This window comes from Penicillium vulpinum, assembly GCF_028829585.1.
Source record: "Penicillium vulpinum strain IBT 29486 chromosome Unknown utg000001l_segment0_segment0, whole genome shotgun sequence".
In the NCBI taxonomy this organism is placed as follows: domain Eukaryota; kingdom Fungi; phylum Ascomycota; class Eurotiomycetes; order Eurotiales; family Aspergillaceae; genus Penicillium; species Penicillium vulpinum.
This window is the reverse complement of record NW_026643241.1, coordinates 5,387,536-5,405,165: the sequence shown is the minus strand read 5'-3', so window position 1 is coordinate 5,405,165 and position 17,630 is coordinate 5,387,536. Positions and strand designations below refer to the sequence as shown.

The 17,630-nt window shown below is 49.1% G+C and overlaps 6 protein-coding genes across 6 annotated transcripts; 4 read left to right on the top strand and 2 right to left on the bottom strand.

Annotated features, from left to right (window-relative positions):
• Positions 1–471: 471 nt before the first annotated feature.
• Positions 472–4,089, top strand: N7479_001937 (uncharacterized protein; the record flags this gene model as incomplete). Its single annotated transcript, XM_057249634.1, has 4 exons — positions 472–585; positions 699–932; positions 994–3,924; positions 3,982–4,089. 4 exons carry the CDS (start codon positions 472–474, stop codon positions 4,087–4,089), a joined length of 3,387 nt encoding a protein of 1,128 aa, XP_057114066.1.
• A 521-nt stretch (positions 4,090–4,610) lies between these two features.
• N7479_001936 (pepsin-like aspartic protease) lies at positions 4,611–6,030 on the top strand (the record flags this gene model as incomplete). The annotated part of the gene is made up of 3 exons (XM_057249633.1): positions 4,611–4,955; positions 5,015–5,887; positions 5,944–6,030. 3 exons carry the CDS (start codon positions 4,611–4,613, stop codon positions 6,028–6,030), a joined length of 1,305 nt encoding a protein of 434 aa, XP_057114065.1.
• Positions 6,031–6,175: 145 nt separating this feature from the next.
• Positions 6,176–7,519, bottom strand: N7479_001935 (NAD(P)-dependent alcohol dehydrogenase; the record flags this gene model as incomplete). The annotated part of the gene is made up of 4 exons (XM_057249632.1): positions 6,176–6,211; positions 6,270–6,386; positions 6,449–7,321; positions 7,376–7,519. 4 exons carry the CDS (start codon positions 7,517–7,519, stop codon positions 6,176–6,178), a joined length of 1,170 nt encoding a protein of 389 aa, XP_057114064.1.
• A 469-nt stretch (positions 7,520–7,988) lies between these two features.
• Positions 7,989–9,815, bottom strand: N7479_001934 (RNA methyltransferase, TrmH family; the record flags this gene model as incomplete). Its single annotated transcript, XM_057249631.1, has 1 exon — positions 7,989–9,815. One exon carries the CDS (start codon positions 9,813–9,815, stop codon positions 7,989–7,991), a length of 1,827 nt encoding a protein of 608 aa, XP_057114063.1.
• A 427-nt stretch (positions 9,816–10,242) lies between these two features.
• N7479_001933 (uncharacterized protein) lies at positions 10,243–14,896 on the top strand (the record flags this gene model as incomplete). Its single annotated transcript, XM_057249630.1, has 3 exons — positions 10,243–10,566; positions 10,626–14,406; positions 14,538–14,896. The coding sequence occupies 3 exons, from the start codon at positions 10,243–10,245 to the stop codon at positions 14,894–14,896; spliced, it is 4,464 nt and encodes a 1,487-aa protein (XP_057114062.1).
• A 787-nt stretch (positions 14,897–15,683) lies between these two features.
• Positions 15,684–17,558, top strand: N7479_001932 (uncharacterized protein; the record flags this gene model as incomplete). The annotated part of the gene is made up of 3 exons (XM_057249629.1): positions 15,684–15,819; positions 15,893–16,704; positions 16,755–17,558. The coding sequence occupies 3 exons, from the start codon at positions 15,684–15,686 to the stop codon at positions 17,556–17,558; spliced, it is 1,752 nt and encodes a 583-aa protein (XP_057114061.1).
• Positions 17,559–17,630: the final 72 nt, after the last annotated feature.

Below are 17,630 nucleotides of genomic sequence, written 5' to 3'. Positions count from 1 at the left end.
AGAATCAGATATATTCAGGTAGTTTGTTTACCAACCTGTGCAACAATAAGCGGCACCAAGATGTGTCAACGGAGGAACTTTCAATTTCAAGGTTGTTGCAGATGACCGCCCTGGCCCGGTAACGAGAAGCCCACTTTCCGACGGAATAATAATATTCCATACCGTAGGCCCTACTGGAAGGCGGTATCTTCATTTGCCATCGACGCGCTTTGAATAACTTCAATAATTCTAGTCTAGAATTGTTAGCATTCATTCTATGGGATCCCCATTGATGATTAGCTCCAACTTTTGAATTCACCCTGGACTATATTTAGACAATACCCCTCACTTTCTCACCACTCCGACCGCAGTTGATTCTTTCTCTTTACTACGCGATCTAACTAGTCGCGAGCTTCCGATATTCTTTGTCGCACGCTCAAAGACGTGTTCAAACAGCGAATTCACCTGTGCTCTGTTCACCAAAGATAAAACATGGCTCCCGCCATCATGTCTGATCCGGTCTCGCAGGCTGATACTCCCATGACTGATACAAATGACGACACGGTCCCTTCGGTTCCCGTGGATAGTGCCGACGCGCAAATGACGGTATGTGAGGTTGTCCCTACTTACTTTTCTAGAATAAACCGCTGCACGGGCTCCCATTTATGTCTTTGCTTGTTTTGATTTCAATCCCATGCTAATTTTCTCTCGAAATCTAGAGCCATCAAGACACTCCAGATTACACGGTAAACATGCCTTTGGTCTACAATGCTGTGTATCAGAGGGAAAAGTTACTAATTTTTCTTGGAAAGGATTCTGACACAAACCCCAACACCACTGCAAGCAGCGTTGCAGGCGACGCCGCAGCCGATGGACGTAGGCGCAGATCCGAGGCCAACCACCTCAGAAAAAACATTCTAAACAAGAAGCACGGCCGCCTTGATACCACGAAGGTATGCACCATAAAATAATATTGCTGATGACCCCTTTGCTGATGGACTATGTTTCTCGCAGGAGGATGATTCGATTCGCCGATTCCGATACCTTCTCGGTCTCACCGACCTGTTTCGCCATTTCATTGAGACTAATCCAAACCCTGAGATAAAAGAGATTATGGCGGAAATCGACCGACAAAATGCAGAGACGGAGGAGAAGGCCCGCAAGGGCTCTAAGCGCACTGGAGGCGCTGGTAGTGAACGGCGCCGCAGGACTGAACAAGAAGAAGACGCAGAGCTGCTGCAAGATGAGAAGCAGGGCGGCGATAGCACCACCGTCTTCCGAGAATCGCCAGCATTCATTCACGGTGAACTGCGTGATTACCAGGTTGCTGGTTTGAACTGGCTCGTTTCGCTACACGAGAACGGTATTTCCGGTATCCTGGCCGATGAGATGGGTCTCGGCAAGACCTTGCAGACGATTTCGTTCCTGGGTTATCTACGTTACATTCGTGATATCAACGGGCCTCATTTGGTTGTCGTACCGAAATCAACTCTGGACAACTGGAAGCGCGAGTTCGCAAGGTGGACCCCTGACATCGATGTCCTGGTGCTCCAAGGTAACAAAGAAGAGCGACAGCAGTTGATCAATGAGCGCTTAGTCGAGGAGGAGTTTGATGTTTGCATTACCAGTTATGAAATGATCCTCCGCGAGAAGTCTCATCTGAAGAAGTTTGCTTGGGAATACATTATCATCGACGAGGCCCATCGGATCAAAAACGAAGAATCATCATTGTCGCAAATTATTCGCCTTTTCAACTCCCGCAATCGCTTGCTGATTACGGGTACTCCACTACAGAACAATTTGCATGAACTGTGGGCTTTGCTCAACTTCCTTCTTCCAGATGTCTTCGGTGACTCCGAGGCATTTGACCAGTGGTTCTCCAACCAAGATTCTGACCAAGACACCGTCGTACAGCAGCTCCACCGTGTTCTGCGCCCTTTCTTGCTTCGACGTGTGAAGAGTGATGTCGAGAAGAGTTTGCTGCCGAAGAAAGAACTAAATCTCTATGTCCCAATGTCTGAAATGCAACGGAGGTGGTACCAAAAAATTCTGGAGAAGGATATTGACGCTGTCAACGGCGCCGCTGGGAAGCGCGAGTCCAAGACCCGCCTGTTGAACATCGTCATGCAACTGCGGAAGTGTTGCAACCACCCCTACCTGTTCGAGGGAGCTGAGCCAGGTCCTCCGTATACGACTGACGAGCATCTTGTTTTCAACTCGGGAAAGATGGTCATTCTGGACAAACTTCTGAAGCGCATGCAAGCGGATGGTAGTCGTGTGCTTATCTTCTCTCAGATGAGTCGTGTATTGGATATCTTGGAAGATTACTGTGTTTTCCGAGACTACAACTACTGCCGTATCGATGGTACCACGGCCCATGAGGACCGTATTGCTGCCATTGATGACTACAATAAACCCGGATCTGACAAATTCGTTTTCCTTCTCACCACAAGAGCGGGTGGTCTGGGAATCAACTTGACCACAGCCGATATCGTGGTTCTCTTTGATAGTGACTGGAACCCGCAAGCTGATTTGCAGGCCATGGACCGAGCCCACCGTATTGGTCAAACCAAGCAGGTCAAGGTTTTCCGGTTCATTACAGAGAACGCCATTGAAGAGAAGGTTCTAGAGCGAGCAGCTCAGAAACTGCGTTTGGATCAGCTTGTCATTCAACAGGGCCGTTCCGGACAACAGGCTGGCAAAGCATCTTCAAAAGAGGACCTCCTTGGCATGATTCAGCACGGTGCTGCTGACGTCTTCAACACCAAGGGTGGAGATGCAACCGAGCTCGCTGAGGATGAGGATATCGAGACTATCCTGCGGAAAGGTGAAGAGCGAACTGCAGAGCTCAGCAAGAAGTACGAGACACTCGGCATTGATGACTTGCAGAAGTTCTCCTCTGAGAGTGCGTATGAATGGAACGGCAAAGATTTCACCGAGCGGAAGAAGGACATTGGTATTAGTTGGATCAACCCCGCCAAGCGTGAGCGCAAAGAGCAATTTTATTCCATCGACAAGTACTACCGCCAAGCCTTGGCCACTGGAGGCCGAACCGCCGATACAAAGCCCAAAGTCCCCCGTGCCCCTAAACAAATCACTGTCCACGACTGGCAATTCTTCCCTCCTGGACTCCATGAGCTTCAAGAGAAGGAAACGGCCTATTTCCACAAGGAAATTGGTTACAAGGCTCAATTACCAGAAGGCCCCGAAGAGGAGCTCAGTGAGCGAGAGGCTGAGCGGGACCTTGAACAACAGGAGATTGACAACTCTGTCCCGCTTACTGAGGAGGAGCAAGCCGAGAAAGCTCGTATGTCAGAAGAAGGCTTTGCCACCTGGAACCGACGTGACTTCCAGCAATTTATCAATGGATCTGCCAAGTTTGGCCGCACCGACTACAAGGGCATTGCTACTGAGGTGGACAGCAAGGAGCCCAATGAAATTAAGGAATATGCCGAGGTCTTCTGGCGCCGATACACCGAGATCCAGGACTATCCCAAGTACCTCCGAGTCATCGAACAGGGCGAGGAGAAGGTGCGCAAGATGGATCACCAACGGAAGATGCTCCGCAAGAAGTTGGAGATGTACCGCGTGCCGCTTCAGCAGCTCAAAATCAACTACACTGTGTCCACCACCAATAAGAAGGTCTATACTGAGGATGAGGACCGATTTTTGTTAATCATGCTGGACAAGTACGGAGTCGAGGGTGAGGATTTATATGAAAAGATCCGCGACGAGATTCGTGATTCGCCTCTGTTCCGATTCGATTTCTTTATGCTCAGTCGCACGCCCGTGGAAATTGGTCGCCGCTGCACTACTCTACTAAACACCGTGGCTAAGGAATTCGAGCCCAGTGAGGGCAAAGGCCGCGGTCGTGATCGTGAGGAAGAAGAAGAGATGGAAGAAGCGCCCCCTGCCAAAAAGAAGGCTAAGAACGGAGCAGCTGCTGTAAGTTTTGTCTTATCAATTATATATTACTCTGGTTCTAACTTGTTTTCTTCACAGCCGACCAAACAGGCCAAGGCCACCAAGGGTGGTAGCAAAACTGCCTCTACCGCAAGTTCCCGGGCTCCCAGTGCTGCTGCGACTAAGTCCAAGAGTCGCAAGAGGTAATCATGTGGATTGAGGGTCCACGGGTGTGTATGTTCCCAGTTTGCTAAGGTTCTTATTGGTGACTCGGGTATTGGGGGGGATTTTGTCAGGATCGGCGCAGATGATCTTTTAATGTACTTTTGTAATTGGAATAGAGTTACTTGTTTTACAACTCCCAAAGGCTTATCGTACACCCCTGCATAATCCCTGCAATGTAAAAATCCCCGCCTGACCGGACTCCGTCTCACCGGTGCAGATCGGATACTACCTGCTGGCGCCATCACGCCGCTGAAACAACACTAGCCCTAAGTCATCTGCAATGACGGAATACAGGTTTCTATTCGCCTCCAATAATCAAACTGACAAATGACCAGCCTCCTCGCTAGGTAGATATCATAATATTTAAAAGCCATGATGACGCTTGTTTGAAGTACCCAGTTCATTGCATGATAATATTCCAATAACATAAATAGTTAGGAAGACCCAAGCCCTGGCCATTCACCATCACACTTGTCAAATCAGAACCATCCAAACCCCCCACCATGACAACTAGAATCAACCTCATCGCGAACCCGCGCTACCAGAAGTCCGGCACGAAGTCGTACTTGCATGCCATGCGCAAGTATCGCTTCAGCCCAACGAAGGGCGGCCCGTATTTCCTCGGCACCACAATGGTACAAACTGGCCGACAGTTCACTAATAAGCCGGTTGGAGGCCGTGCTCGATTGCAGCAGGTGCTGCAGAAGAAGAGCGCCGTTAGCGATCAGGTTGGACAAGTAGGTGCCCATGATGTGCAGAATGACTCGATGTATCTTGCAGAAGTTAGTATTGGTACGCCTGCGCAGAAGCTCACTTTGGACTTTGATACTGGCTCTGCAGATCTGTGGGTAAGTATACTTCTTTGTGTTTTGCTCTGTGCGATATTAATGTTGCTAATACTATATAGGTCTGGTCCACGGAGTTACCGTCTAAGACTTTGTCAGAGAACAAGGACCATACAGTCTTCGATCCGACCAAGTCGAGCACGTTCATGGAGAAAAACGGATCAACGTGGCAGATCAAGTACGGTGATGGCTCTTCTGCCTCTGGCACGGTCGGCAACGATAATGTCAACATCGGCGGGCTAGTGGTCAAAGGCCAGGCTATTGAGGTCGCTGATATCTTGTCTGCGCAATTCGCACAAGGTGCTGGGGATGGGCTGCTGGGGCTTGCATTCGGTAATATCAATACCGTTAAGCCTCAGGCCGTGAGCACACCTGTGGAGAATATGATCTCGCAGTCCGACATCCCGAAGTCGGCTGAGATCTTCACTGCGAAGTTGGGATCATGGCGAGATACTGATGAGTTGGATAAGGGCGAGTCGTTCTATACTTTTGGGTATATTGATCAGGACACGGTGAAGGCTGCTGAGGCAGAGATCTACTACACGCCTGTCGATAACAGTCAGGGATTTTGGATGTTCGATTCTGCCTCGGCGACTGTGAATGGGAATTTGGTTTCTCGGACTGGAAACAAGGCTATTGCTGATACAGGGACTACCTTGGCGCTGGTGGACGATGCAACCTGTCAGGCCATTTATGATGCTATCCCCGGGGCAGAGTATGATGATGACAACCAGGGATGGATCTATCCATCTGAAACACCGGTTGATAAGTTGCCTGTTATATCTTTTGCTGTTGGCGGCAAACAGTTTGTTGTGCAGAAGGAGGATCTAGGTTTTGCCGAGGCCAAGTCTGGTTATGTCTACGGAGGCATCCAAAGTCGTGGTACTATGGATATGGACATTCTAGGTGATACTTTCCTGAAGGCTATCTATGCAGTGAGTGATATGTCCTTTTGGGGGCTGACAGTCGCACGAGTTAATCCGCTAGTTAGGTCTTTGATGTCGGCAATCTTCGCTTTGGTGCTGTACAGCGAAAGGAGCTGCATCAGAATATCTCCGTCCCTTCTGAGTCCAGCTAGGTATTTGTATCATGTAATGTTGGGCTATAGGACTTGCTTGCAATATAAACTCAGACATTCCAGATGTTCATTACTATAGAATGAACTTGCCGCTATATGAAAAGGAAGAGAAACATACCGCAACCCTCTAACAGAGAAACAAGTATTACAGATCTGCCCATTTGATGACGGGCTTGATAACCTACAGGAAGTATATCTGTTAGCTTGTCTCATTGACATACTGATTTTGGAGCACTTACCCTTCCAGAGTGCAAATCTGCTAGGGCTTGCTCAAGAGCATCCGGGGGATAGATCTTAGCAATTCTATCGACTGGGAATTTCCCTTGCTTGTATAGATCAATTAGTTGGGGAACAATCTAGACGACGGGTCAGGAAATTGGTCACGACTCAAGCGATTATCAAAAAAAAAAAGTCTCACCACAGCGGGATTCCCGCAGCCCTCAATCACACCAACAACACGCTTGCAAGCCATCATGAATGCTAAAGGATCGATATTGAAAGATGAGCCAGCACGAGCTACTCCCACAATAGCTAGGGTGCCTTCATGGCCTAAAGCTTTGACCGCAGCCTCGAGCAGAGGAATTACGCCCGTCGTGTCGAGAATATAGTCAACGCCATCTGGGAAGGTATCCAACAGCCCCTGTGCAAGATCCGATATACTCTTCGTGTTCAACGTATGCGATGCACCAAGAGACTTCGCCAGCTCGAGCTTCGCATCAACAATATCAACCGCGATAACAGTTTCAACCCCCTGGGACCGGGCAGCCAACAGGGCCGCCAAGCCAACAGCACCCATGCCAAAAACAGCCAAGCGACTTGTCGGTTTAGGCTTGAGGACATTGAAGATGGTTCCTGCACCAGTGAGATATCCACAGCCAAGAGGAGCAAGGACCCCCATATCTTCGATCGTGATTCCAGATGCTGCAGGGGACTTGACAACCGAGCGCTCATCAACCACAGCCAGCTTGCTCATGGAGGACTGGCCGAAGAACTGGCCGCGAATTGGACCCTTTCCATCGGGGAAAGAAATGGGTGACTCGGTAGAGCTGAGACCTCGAGCACCGGCGAAGTTAATGTCTGTCATCTGACTGCAGAATCCATGTCGGCCATTGCTACAGGGGCTGCATGATTCTTCATGGCAGGAGGTGAAGCTCAGGAAGACAAGGTCGCCTTCTTGGAGGGATTTGTCTTTCACAGCACTGCCAATACGACGAACGATTCCGGCACCCTCGTGGCCTAACACGGCGGGATAATCACCGACAGGGATTACACCCTGTTGGACGACGATGTCCTGACCGTATTTTGTTAGTATCGTTTATTGGGGTGGGAGTTGGATAATACATACTGTGTGGCAAAGGCCGGTATATTTCATTTCAACCAAGACTTCATTAGCCCTGACTTCATCAAGAACAACATCTTGAAGAATAAAAGGAGCCCCTGGCTTCTCAACCACGAATGCCGTGGTTGGGATTTGCTTTTTTGGGATCATGATGGGGACAGTTCGATATGCAACAAGGATTCTCTTTCTTGAGGAGTAATAACTCTCCAAGAAGTCAACAACCTAAAAACAAAAAAACACAATCGACTTAGTCTTGAAGGGAACTGACTTCTTAAAGAAATTCTCAAAGCGCCTGTGATGCCTGCGGGTCTTCCCCCGCAGACCCGATTTGTTCCCCACAAACGCGACTTCGGCGACGAGTTTCGGTACATCACAAGAAACAAGTTCTATCTTAATGTGAATGGTTCTATGATTTGAAATCTGATTTCTTTTGATGGGGTGAAATATCATTAGTCTCAAAATTGAGGAGCATTCCTCGGAGTTCCCCTCCAGATGAGGTGTGTGATTAACCCTAATTCAGACGAGGTCAAAGAACTTCAAATCTCAAAAACTCCAATTATATGTGCTATTGTACAAAGATGCATTTAAATGCTAGAATACATAGTTATTACAGTCAAAATCACCACATTTTGTCCTTTCCCATGTGTTTTTCTATGTTCTTTTCTTTCTTGACGACCTCACCCAAGGTCATAGGAGTCCGCAGGAACTTCTCCATCAGTAGCGCGGCAGCGACACTCACATTTAGACTGTCGACGCGGGCGGGATCCGATTCAACGCCTAGGAAGGAGTTATGCCGGGCGCCTGGAATGCTTACGATTGCATCTGCATGTGATTTTATATGCGAACTCAGCCCTGTAGCCTCACTGCCCATCATTATGACACTAGGCGCGGTTGTGATGGGTAATGTGACCCCGCTTTGATCACCGTCAGCTGAGACGTGATCCAAGTGCACGGAGCCGGGAGTGGGTGCATCTGCAGCATAGAATCGCCATCCGTTCTGCTGGGATCGTTGAATGAAATCAACTTCATTCTTAACGTGAAGGATAGGCATATTCTCAGCTGCGCCAGCAGAACATTTGATCGTGATGGGAGACAATGGTGCAGAGTTGCGACCAGCTAGAACAATTGCATCGACACCTAAGAAATAGGTCGAACGGATGATGGCGCCCATATTACCGGTATCGACGACTCCATCCAATAGCAACACGATTGGGTATCGATGACGTTGTTCCGTGTCCTGCGGGGACGGAGAGGGATGATGGATGTGGATACGGTCATCAGTGCCATTTACCGCAGCTTCTTCCCGGGTTTGTGGCGCAAGTTCCGTCCGGAAATACTCCTCGGATATAGATGGAACAGCCTGGAGGCCACGCACAGGCAATTTTGGCAAAGGGGATGCCTCCAAAATGCACCCATTGTGAGGTCGCCCAGCACTCATCTTGTCCATAAGTCGATCCCACCCTGCAAATGCCATTTTTACTGTAATGTTCTTTGACAACGCCAGTTTGCGGATTGTCATCTTTGCTGCACTGAGCTCTTCCTCCGCGCTCTGGTAGATATAGAGCTTGTATAGTTGACGCCGGCTGCAGCGCAGTGCTGCCTCCACGGCACTGGTGCCGTAAATAAACTCAGATGCTGGTGTAGTGTAGGGGATTGCGTCGGGCACTTTAACGTTGTCCTTCACCCGCTCTGGCATGCTACCCGTGATCCGGTGAGCTCGAGGTCTTGCTGGCTCCTTCTCCCGTGGTTCGTCCATTGGAGGCCTTCCTCGTGCCGATTGTGTGAACGGACTATCTTGGGTTCGCGATTGGAATCGAGATTGGAATCGGGATTGATGTTCGCGAGGAAGTCCTCGGAAATCACCAGAACGAATGAATTCATCCTCATCGAACTCAAACTTCTCTTCCTTTCGGCTTTGTCTTGGGGATTGGGAGTTGCCGTTCCATGGCGATTGTCGGCGGTCATAGTCTTTACGCCCTAGACCATCTGATGTCCAGGGGGTTTTCGCCCTGTATTCTCGCTCGCTGCGCCCGTAGTTTTGATGAGCACCGGAATTTAATCCTGATCTCTCGGGCTTCTGTTCTCCATTCTGCGGTGCCCCATACGCTCGACGTTCATTGAAGTTGGATTGACCTGATCTCTCGTATTTTTGCCTTCCGTACTGTCGCGCTCCGTTTGCTTGACGTTCATTGAAATTAGATCCATGCAATCGCTCGTATTGTCGCGCTCCGTATTGCCCCTCGTATTGTCGCTCATGTCGTTTGGGAAAACGAGACTCGTTGCTACGGCGATCTTCTCTGTCCGCATCCGCGCTTTGAGATCTCCGGATACCCTCTCCAATTGCTGAATTCAATGATGCATGCCGAGTCACCAAGACTGTAGAATGCGAGGGACGGATCAATCTTGAAAGACCATTCAAGCCCGTTCCTGAGATAGTACTGAGCATTGCGACAAAGTTCCGGTCTTCGTAGGTTCTCCCGTTCCGTGAGAACTTCGATATCGAACTGCACAAGAGATCTTTGCCCGCTGCCGTACTTATCGTTATCGCGTTGACACGCGCAAAGCGCGATCTGTGTATGATCTAGTCTTTCGACTTCGACTTTCTCATTAATTTCATCTCTTCATTTATTTCTTTCATTCATTCACTTCGCTCCTCATTCCTTCGAATTCATCTCTCCTTTGACCGTCCAGTAAGCTCAAAATTTTGCTTGACTGTCCATTGAAGTCCTCATTCTTACCATCGATCTCAGATCAATTTCACTGCTCAGCTCTAGTTCACTTGACTTTTTCGAACCTCATTTGTAGGAGCCGCATGTGCGGTTCCTACAGCTTTATCATCACCTTCTGATTCTTCAAGTGATCAGAAAATCATCATGTCTCAATCTAGAGGCAATTCTCTAACCCCCAATGATCCTGATGCGATGGCTGCGCAATTGCTAGCGCAATTTCAGAGATCATCCTCTCGCACGACCCCTGCCATCCCACCGAAGAGTACCGAAAATACTCTTCAGCCAGTGCAGCAGATCACTGGAAACTCAGAAGAACCAATAATGTCTTTTGAGATTGTTGTCCCAGCGGCTAAGAACCCTGAGGACTATGAGTACTTGCCTGGTCACTTCGAAGTCCACCGCATTCTTGCGGTTGATATGCATGAGCCAAAGCTCATTGTGAGACTGAAAAGTGGTGAATGTAAAACCGTAAGTGAACACAATCAATCAATCCCAAGCTCCATTCAACTGACCATGGCTTTCACTAGGTGACCCTCAATGAGTTGAAGAGCCTCAAGAACGGAAGGGAGGCTCTACGTGAATTCAACCGCGACTCACAGAGTCCTGATCCTCTGGCAATGGACCACAAAACTATTTCACATCTCATTTACCCTGGTGGAGATGGTCCTGCAGACTATGATTCAGATATGGATTGGGGGATTGCACGAAGACGCCAACGGCGTGGGCCATCGATCTCATACGATCAGTTCTTTCGCACTGATGATGAAGATGGACAGGACAACAATCAAAGTCGCGATGGAGAGACCAGCAGTGTGCATATTGAAGAGTCCAGCGATGAGGATTCAGATGATCCTCCAACCAAACGCCGCCATCTCAGGAGAGGCGTGCAGAAGAAGGGCCAAAAGCAACGTACTCACGAATTATCTGAACAGTCAGAACAGTCTGAGTCTTCTGACTCCAACACAGGCAAGCGCACATCATCTCGCCTGCGACAAACACGACGACGCAACATGAAAGAGCGACTTGAAGATGACGAATTTTCTGAGCGAGAAATTGAACCACCCAAGCAACAAAAGTTCTCAGGTGCAAGGGAACAATTCCGTGTACTACCAGATGACAATGAGTTCAGACTGTGTCATTCCCAGTCATGTGCCCAATGCGGCTATGAAGATCGCGACCTTGAAAATGGGGCTTTGGTGTTTTGTCAAGGTTGTACTGTGTCGTACCATCAAGGTTGTCTTGGCGATCGAAGCAGCCGAAAGCATTTAGTCACCAAGGTTGATGATGCGGATTTCATTCTTCAATGCAGTTGGTGCTTGGGGATCAAGCACCAAGAGCATGATATGAAGCCTCATTTGGGCCACTGTGCCGTGTGCAGAGAGGAAGGACCCATGTCACAGCCTTTGCGAGAGACTCTTTCTTCCCAGATCGAACAGCAATTGCGGGAAGCCAATGATGGCATCGATCCGATTACCTCCGTGGATATTTCCCGTGTCAATAATGTCGACAATGTCCTCATCAGATGCATTGGTAGCCGTCATGGCTGCAAGCGAGCCTTCCATATTCAGCATCTACCAGACATGGCAGAGAAGGACCGTGCCGACATTGATCTTGATTGCTGGAAATGCAATGATTGCTCTGCATCTCCTCCCGGCACCAACCCAATCCATGCGATCGTTGCCTGGAGACCGAAGAACCCCGAAATCAAAGTTGTCCCTGGGTTGGTTGAGGTGCTCCCAGAAATCGAGAAAGAATATCTCATCAAATGGCACAATATGTCTTACTTCCGTGTCACCTGGTTAATTGGAGACTGGGTCTGGTCCAAGGCTCCAGCCATGCAGATGAAGTCGTTCCTCAAGTCAGACAGATCCACGAAGCCAATCATGACAACGGTCGAGGCAGTTCTTGAAGACAATCTGCGAGTGGACATCATTTTTGATGTGGAATATCACAACGAACCTGAATTACAGGAGGATCGAGCAAACCCCGAGATGGTTAAGCGGGCATATGTCAAGTACAAAGGGTTGACATACGAAGACTCAGTCTGGGAAGATCCTCCAAGTCAGACTGACACTGGTCGTTGGGAAGATTTCAAGGCTGCTCTTATTGACAGGGTGCTTCGAGAAGACATCCACCCCCCGAGGCCGAAAGATCTTCAAACGCGTCTTCGTCATACCCGCAGAGAGGAGTTCGATCAGAGCCTTATTCTGACCTCTCAGCCTACATTGGTGACAGGGGGTGAGCTCATGGAGTATCAGATGGATGGCGTGAACTGGCTGCTTTACATGTTCTTCATGCAGAAGAACGCTATTCTTGCTGACGATATGGGCCTTGGAAAGACAATCCAGGTTATCACCACCTTTGCAGCATTGATTGAAAAGCTGGATTGTTTCCCATTCTTGGTCGTTGTTCCAAACGCGACTGTGCAGAACTGGCGCAGAGAGATTAAGCACTGGTCGCCGGACATCCGGGTTGTCACATATTATGGCAGTGCTTCCGCTCGCGAGATGGCTAGGAAGTACGAGATGTTTCACAGGAATGGTACTCTGTGTTGTCATGTGGTCATCGCTTCGTACGAGAGCATGTCCGATGATAGCGCTAAGCGAGTCTTGTCCACTGTCAATTGGGCCGGCTTGGTGGTTGATGAAGGTCAGCGCCTCAAGAATGACAAGACCCAACTTTATGAGCGTCTTCGTCGCATGAATTTCGGTTTCAAGTTGCTACTCACTGGCACGCCGCTTCAGAACAATATCAGAGAATTGTTCAATCTAATTCAATTCATCGATCCAGATCATAATGCCGAGGAATTGGAGATGCAATACGGAGGAGTCCTCGGCAAGGAAGAAATTACCGAGCTTCACGACATGATTCGGCCATTCCTCCTGCGTCGAACGAAGGCAGAGGTCCTGCCATTCCTTCCCCCGATGGTGCAAATCATTATCCCAATTTCCATGTCCGTTGTGCAGAAGAAACTGTACAAATCAATTCTTCAAAAGAACCCGCAGCTGATCAAAGCCATCTGTAAGAAGCAAACCGGGCAGTTGAAGAGAGCGGAGCGTCATAATCTGAACAATATCCTGATGCAGCTGCGGAAGTGCCTGTGTCACCCATTCATTTACAACCGAGACATCGAAGAACAAACTGTGGACCCTGAACTCTCTCATCAGCGGTTGGTCGAAGCATCTGGGAAGCTTCAGTTGCTGAACTTGATGCTACCGCGACTTCAAGAGCGTGGACACCGAGTTCTCATCTTTAGTCAATTTTTAGAGAACCTCAACATTGTTGAAGACTTCCTCGCTGGGTTGGGACTCCAGTACCGTCGCCTGGATGGAGCGTTATCTTCAAGAGAGAAACAACAGCAGATCGATCAGTTCAACGCGCCGGATTCCCCGTTCTTTGCCTTCTTGCTTTCGACGCGGTCGGGTGGTGTTGGAATCAACCTCGCCACTGCTGATACAGTCATCATCATGGACCCAGATTTCAATCCAAAGCAGGATATGCAAGCTCTGTCGCGTGCGCACCGAATCGGGCAAAAGAACACAGTCCTTGTGTTCCACCTGGTAGTGCGCGCGTCAGTCGAGGAAAAAATCATGCAAAAGGGTAAAACCAAGATGGCGCTTGATCACGTACTTATCGATCGCATTGAGGCCGACCAGGATGAGGAAGACTTGGAGTCAATCCTCAAGCATGGTGCTCAGGCATTATTCGATGAAGATGACTCGGCGGACATTACATACGACAGCCATTCCATTGATAGGTTGTTGGATCGTAGCCAGGCAGAGCAGGCGGACCAAACTGCCGGCGAAGGAAGTTCACACCAGAATGAGCAGGTGCAGTTCAATTTCGCTCGGGTGTGGCAAAAGGATCGTGATAGCCTCGAAGAAGTGACCGAAACCGAAGACACACCTCTGGACGTTACGGCGTGGGAGAAGATTCTGCAAGAGCGTGAGCGTGAAGCATTGGAGGAGGCCAACCGTCAATCTGAAGGTCTGGGTCGCGGTAAAAGAAAGCGCGGAGCACCCCGCTACAGTACCATCATCGAAGGTGTCGACGACGATGAAAATGCTAGCAATGCCAGTAATGCTAGTCCTGTCCGACAGCCGCCTAGCAAGATGCGAAAGAGTGCGGACGACAAAGACTATGAGTTCCAACAACCAGAGGATGATGGTGATAACTCTGAGTCCGCACCTGAGCTAGAACCGGATGACACTGGAGATGATGGCGACACGACCCTGTCTGATCCCGGGATGCGAATTGACACCGCAGATGATGTCGTGGTTGGGTCCAGCGTGGACGCAGAAGAGCAAGGTAAGAAACCTCCTCATTTTTCATGCACGTCCTAATTACCACTTGTTCTACTTCATTACAATCCTCACTACTGCATCATTCCTTATTCCAAGCACAAAGACATGTTTTGCTAACATACATGATTTTCACAGCAGCCCGTGCCTTCCGCCGTGTTGAATCCCCACGCCCATTGCCTCCAATGGGCACCTTCGATGGTGCTCAAGATGCTTTCCCTACCTGCGTGGCATGCCAGCAATGCCACCTCCCTAGCCGATGCCCGCTCCACCTCGCCGGCGTCGAGTTCTGTGGCCTGTGCGGCCTGGCGCACTGGGGTGGCCGCCGTGCCTGCCCCCACCTGCAGTCACGGGTGCAGGTCACCCGGATGCTCGAGGCGCTCGAGCAGAGCGCAGAGCCTCCCGCCCTCATCTTGGGGGCGAAGAGATACCTTCAAGGTGTCTTAAAGTCGGCCGCGCGCGCCGAGCGCGGCCGCAAGGCTGCCCTCTCCGCCTGAGCGGAGTCTCAGATGGCGCTCACCTCGCCCTCACTTGGCGGGGTGAGCGCCGCCTCTGTCATTCAGTTGACAGAAGGGGGGGGGGGCTTTGAGTCGTAAGACTCAAAATGAGTTTCGTCACGCCACCCCAGCGGGGGCACCCGCTGGGGTGGCATATTTTGATCACGGTGAGAGGAGCGGGAGCTCCTCTCTTTCTCTTTCTGTTTTTTTCTTTTGCTTTTTTTTTCTGTTGGTGTACGTTGGGTGTGTGTTTTCAAAAAAAAAAAAAAAAAAAAAAAAAGGGGGAAACCCCAAACAGCATAAGGAAACTAAAAAAAGGCGTTCTAGGCATTGGGAGCGAAAGATACCCAGCTTTGTTTGATTAGAGAATCAAGATGTTACATTATAATGGTGCATGTAGAACAAGTAGATTCATCTTAACTTGTGGGTAGATCCAAGAGATATAACTTTCAACTTGTGAGATTCAATTTTTGTTTGGATTTTTGGTCAGACACTTTTCCTTGCAGGCAGTGCAAATCAAACATCTGCAGTTGAAGAACCTGCTACACAATCCTCCAAGAATCTCACTATGCAATCCAACATGATTGCTAATCGTGAGAAGACTAGGTAGCAACAAACCAATATTTAAAGAGATTACGACGGGCATACGGACATCTTCTTCGTCACTCCACACATCCCCATTCCACCTTCCTCATTCAAGCAACTTCATCAAACCAGGTTCACGACATGGATCCCCCCAAAAAAACGTCATCAGCGAACACACCACTTTGAGCAGGTGTTTGCAGAGATGAAGCAAGATCCCACTGATACTCCACAGGTGTCCAAGACCAAAAAGGAGTTTGAGTCTAGCATCTCGGAAAGCATCCTTCAGCCTCGAGATGGAGATGCTCCTGTCAAAATGCTACATGATGATCATGGACAAGGTTAGTCTGCTGAACTGTGGAAGAACTAATGCTCCCTATGAAAAAGTGACACATTAACAGCTATATAATGTAGCGAACAACTCATTGATCAAGGTAGAGAAGCATGACCCTGATTTGGGAGTTGTTCTTGAAGACCAGAAGGCAGCTACTAGTATCAATCAAGAACCATCCTCCGAGGATATCGATATGCTCTTGGCCCCTGCAATCAATCCAACTAAGCCATCGATCAAGGTTAAGAAAGCTGATCCTGATTTGATGCCTGGTCTGGAAGACCAGAAGGCTGCCACTGGTGTCAATCAAGAACCACTCTTTGAGGATATCGAGATGCCCTTGGCCCCTACAATCAATCCAACTGAGCCGCTGATCAAGACTGACCAGGGTGACATTGATCTAGCAGCTGGTCTGGAAGTCCAGAAGGCTGTCACTGATTTCAAACAAGAGCCGTCTTGTGGGGATACTGAGATACCATTGGCCCCTGAAATCAATCCAGTTGAGCCATCGATCAAGCTCGAAAAGCCTGACCCTGATTTAGCTGGCATTGGCAAATGGAATACGGCTACTACTGTCAAACTAGAGCCACCTTGCAAGGATACGGAGATGCCATTGGCCCCCAAAATTGAGCCAAATGAACCAACCGCTAACTCTGAGCTTTCTGACTGTAAGCCCCGTCTCGCCTGCTTGGATTCCAAAGATATTTTAGAGCCGCATGCTCCGGACTCCCCTGAGTCTTCGGGCACAAAGCCACAAGGCCAGCTGTGCACTGTGTGCTTCAAAAGATGGAAACAGTCACTGAAGCCCGGTGAGAGGCTGCTGGACTGTCAGAACAGCCATGGGAATTTGGCCCGCTGTGACAAGTGTGTCAGGCAGCATTCTACATGCGTACTAGTAAGAATAAACCGACCGTAACAAATAAGACCAAGCTAATCCAGTGATAGCTCCCATCTCATCTATTAGTGGACCTGCTCCTATTGAAGCATGAGATGAATAATGCCTTGGATGTGGGAGAGGCGAAGGAAGAAAAGAAACGGTTCTACGATGCGTGCTGGAATGTATCCAGGGATATTGATCGATTGCCCAATTGGCCCATCGTATCACGCCTGCAATTGAGCTTGAACAACGCAGGTAGGAAGAAGGCAGTGAAGCAAGAATGGTCGTGGGAAAATGCAGACGGAATCGAGGCGAGAAAACGAGAATACCAAGAGAAGAACACAGACAGAATGAAGGTGATAAGACAAGAATGGAAGCAGAAAAACCCAGACAAAGTTAAATCTTACTCTCAAAATCACTGGCGGAAGGACGCAGACATAATCAAAGCGAGACAACGAGAATGGAAGCGCAAAAACGCAGACAGAATCAAGGCGAGACGACGACAATACCAAAAGAAGAACGCAGACAGAATCAAGGCGAAAAACCGAGAATACCGAGAGAAGAACGCAGACAGAATCAAGGCGAGACGACGACAATACCAAAAGAAGAACGCAGACAGAATCAAGGCGAAAAACCGAGAATACCGAGAGAAGAACGCAGACAGAATCAAGTCAAGACTGCAACAGAAGTATAAAATGAAAGAAACCTTATCAGTCCAGAAATCGGAGGATCGGTTCAAGCAAGAGGAGGCCAAGCAAGAGGAGGCCAAGCAAGAGGAGGCCAAGCAAGAAGAGGCCAAGCAAGAGGAGGCCAAGCAAGAGGGGGTTAAGAAAAAGGAGGTTAAGAAAAAGGAGGTTAAGAAAGAGGCCTAGCTAGCGAATTCCTGGGATGGGCCGCAGGAGCGTAGCATATCAGGGGCCAAGGTCGCCGGGGAGCCTTGGTAG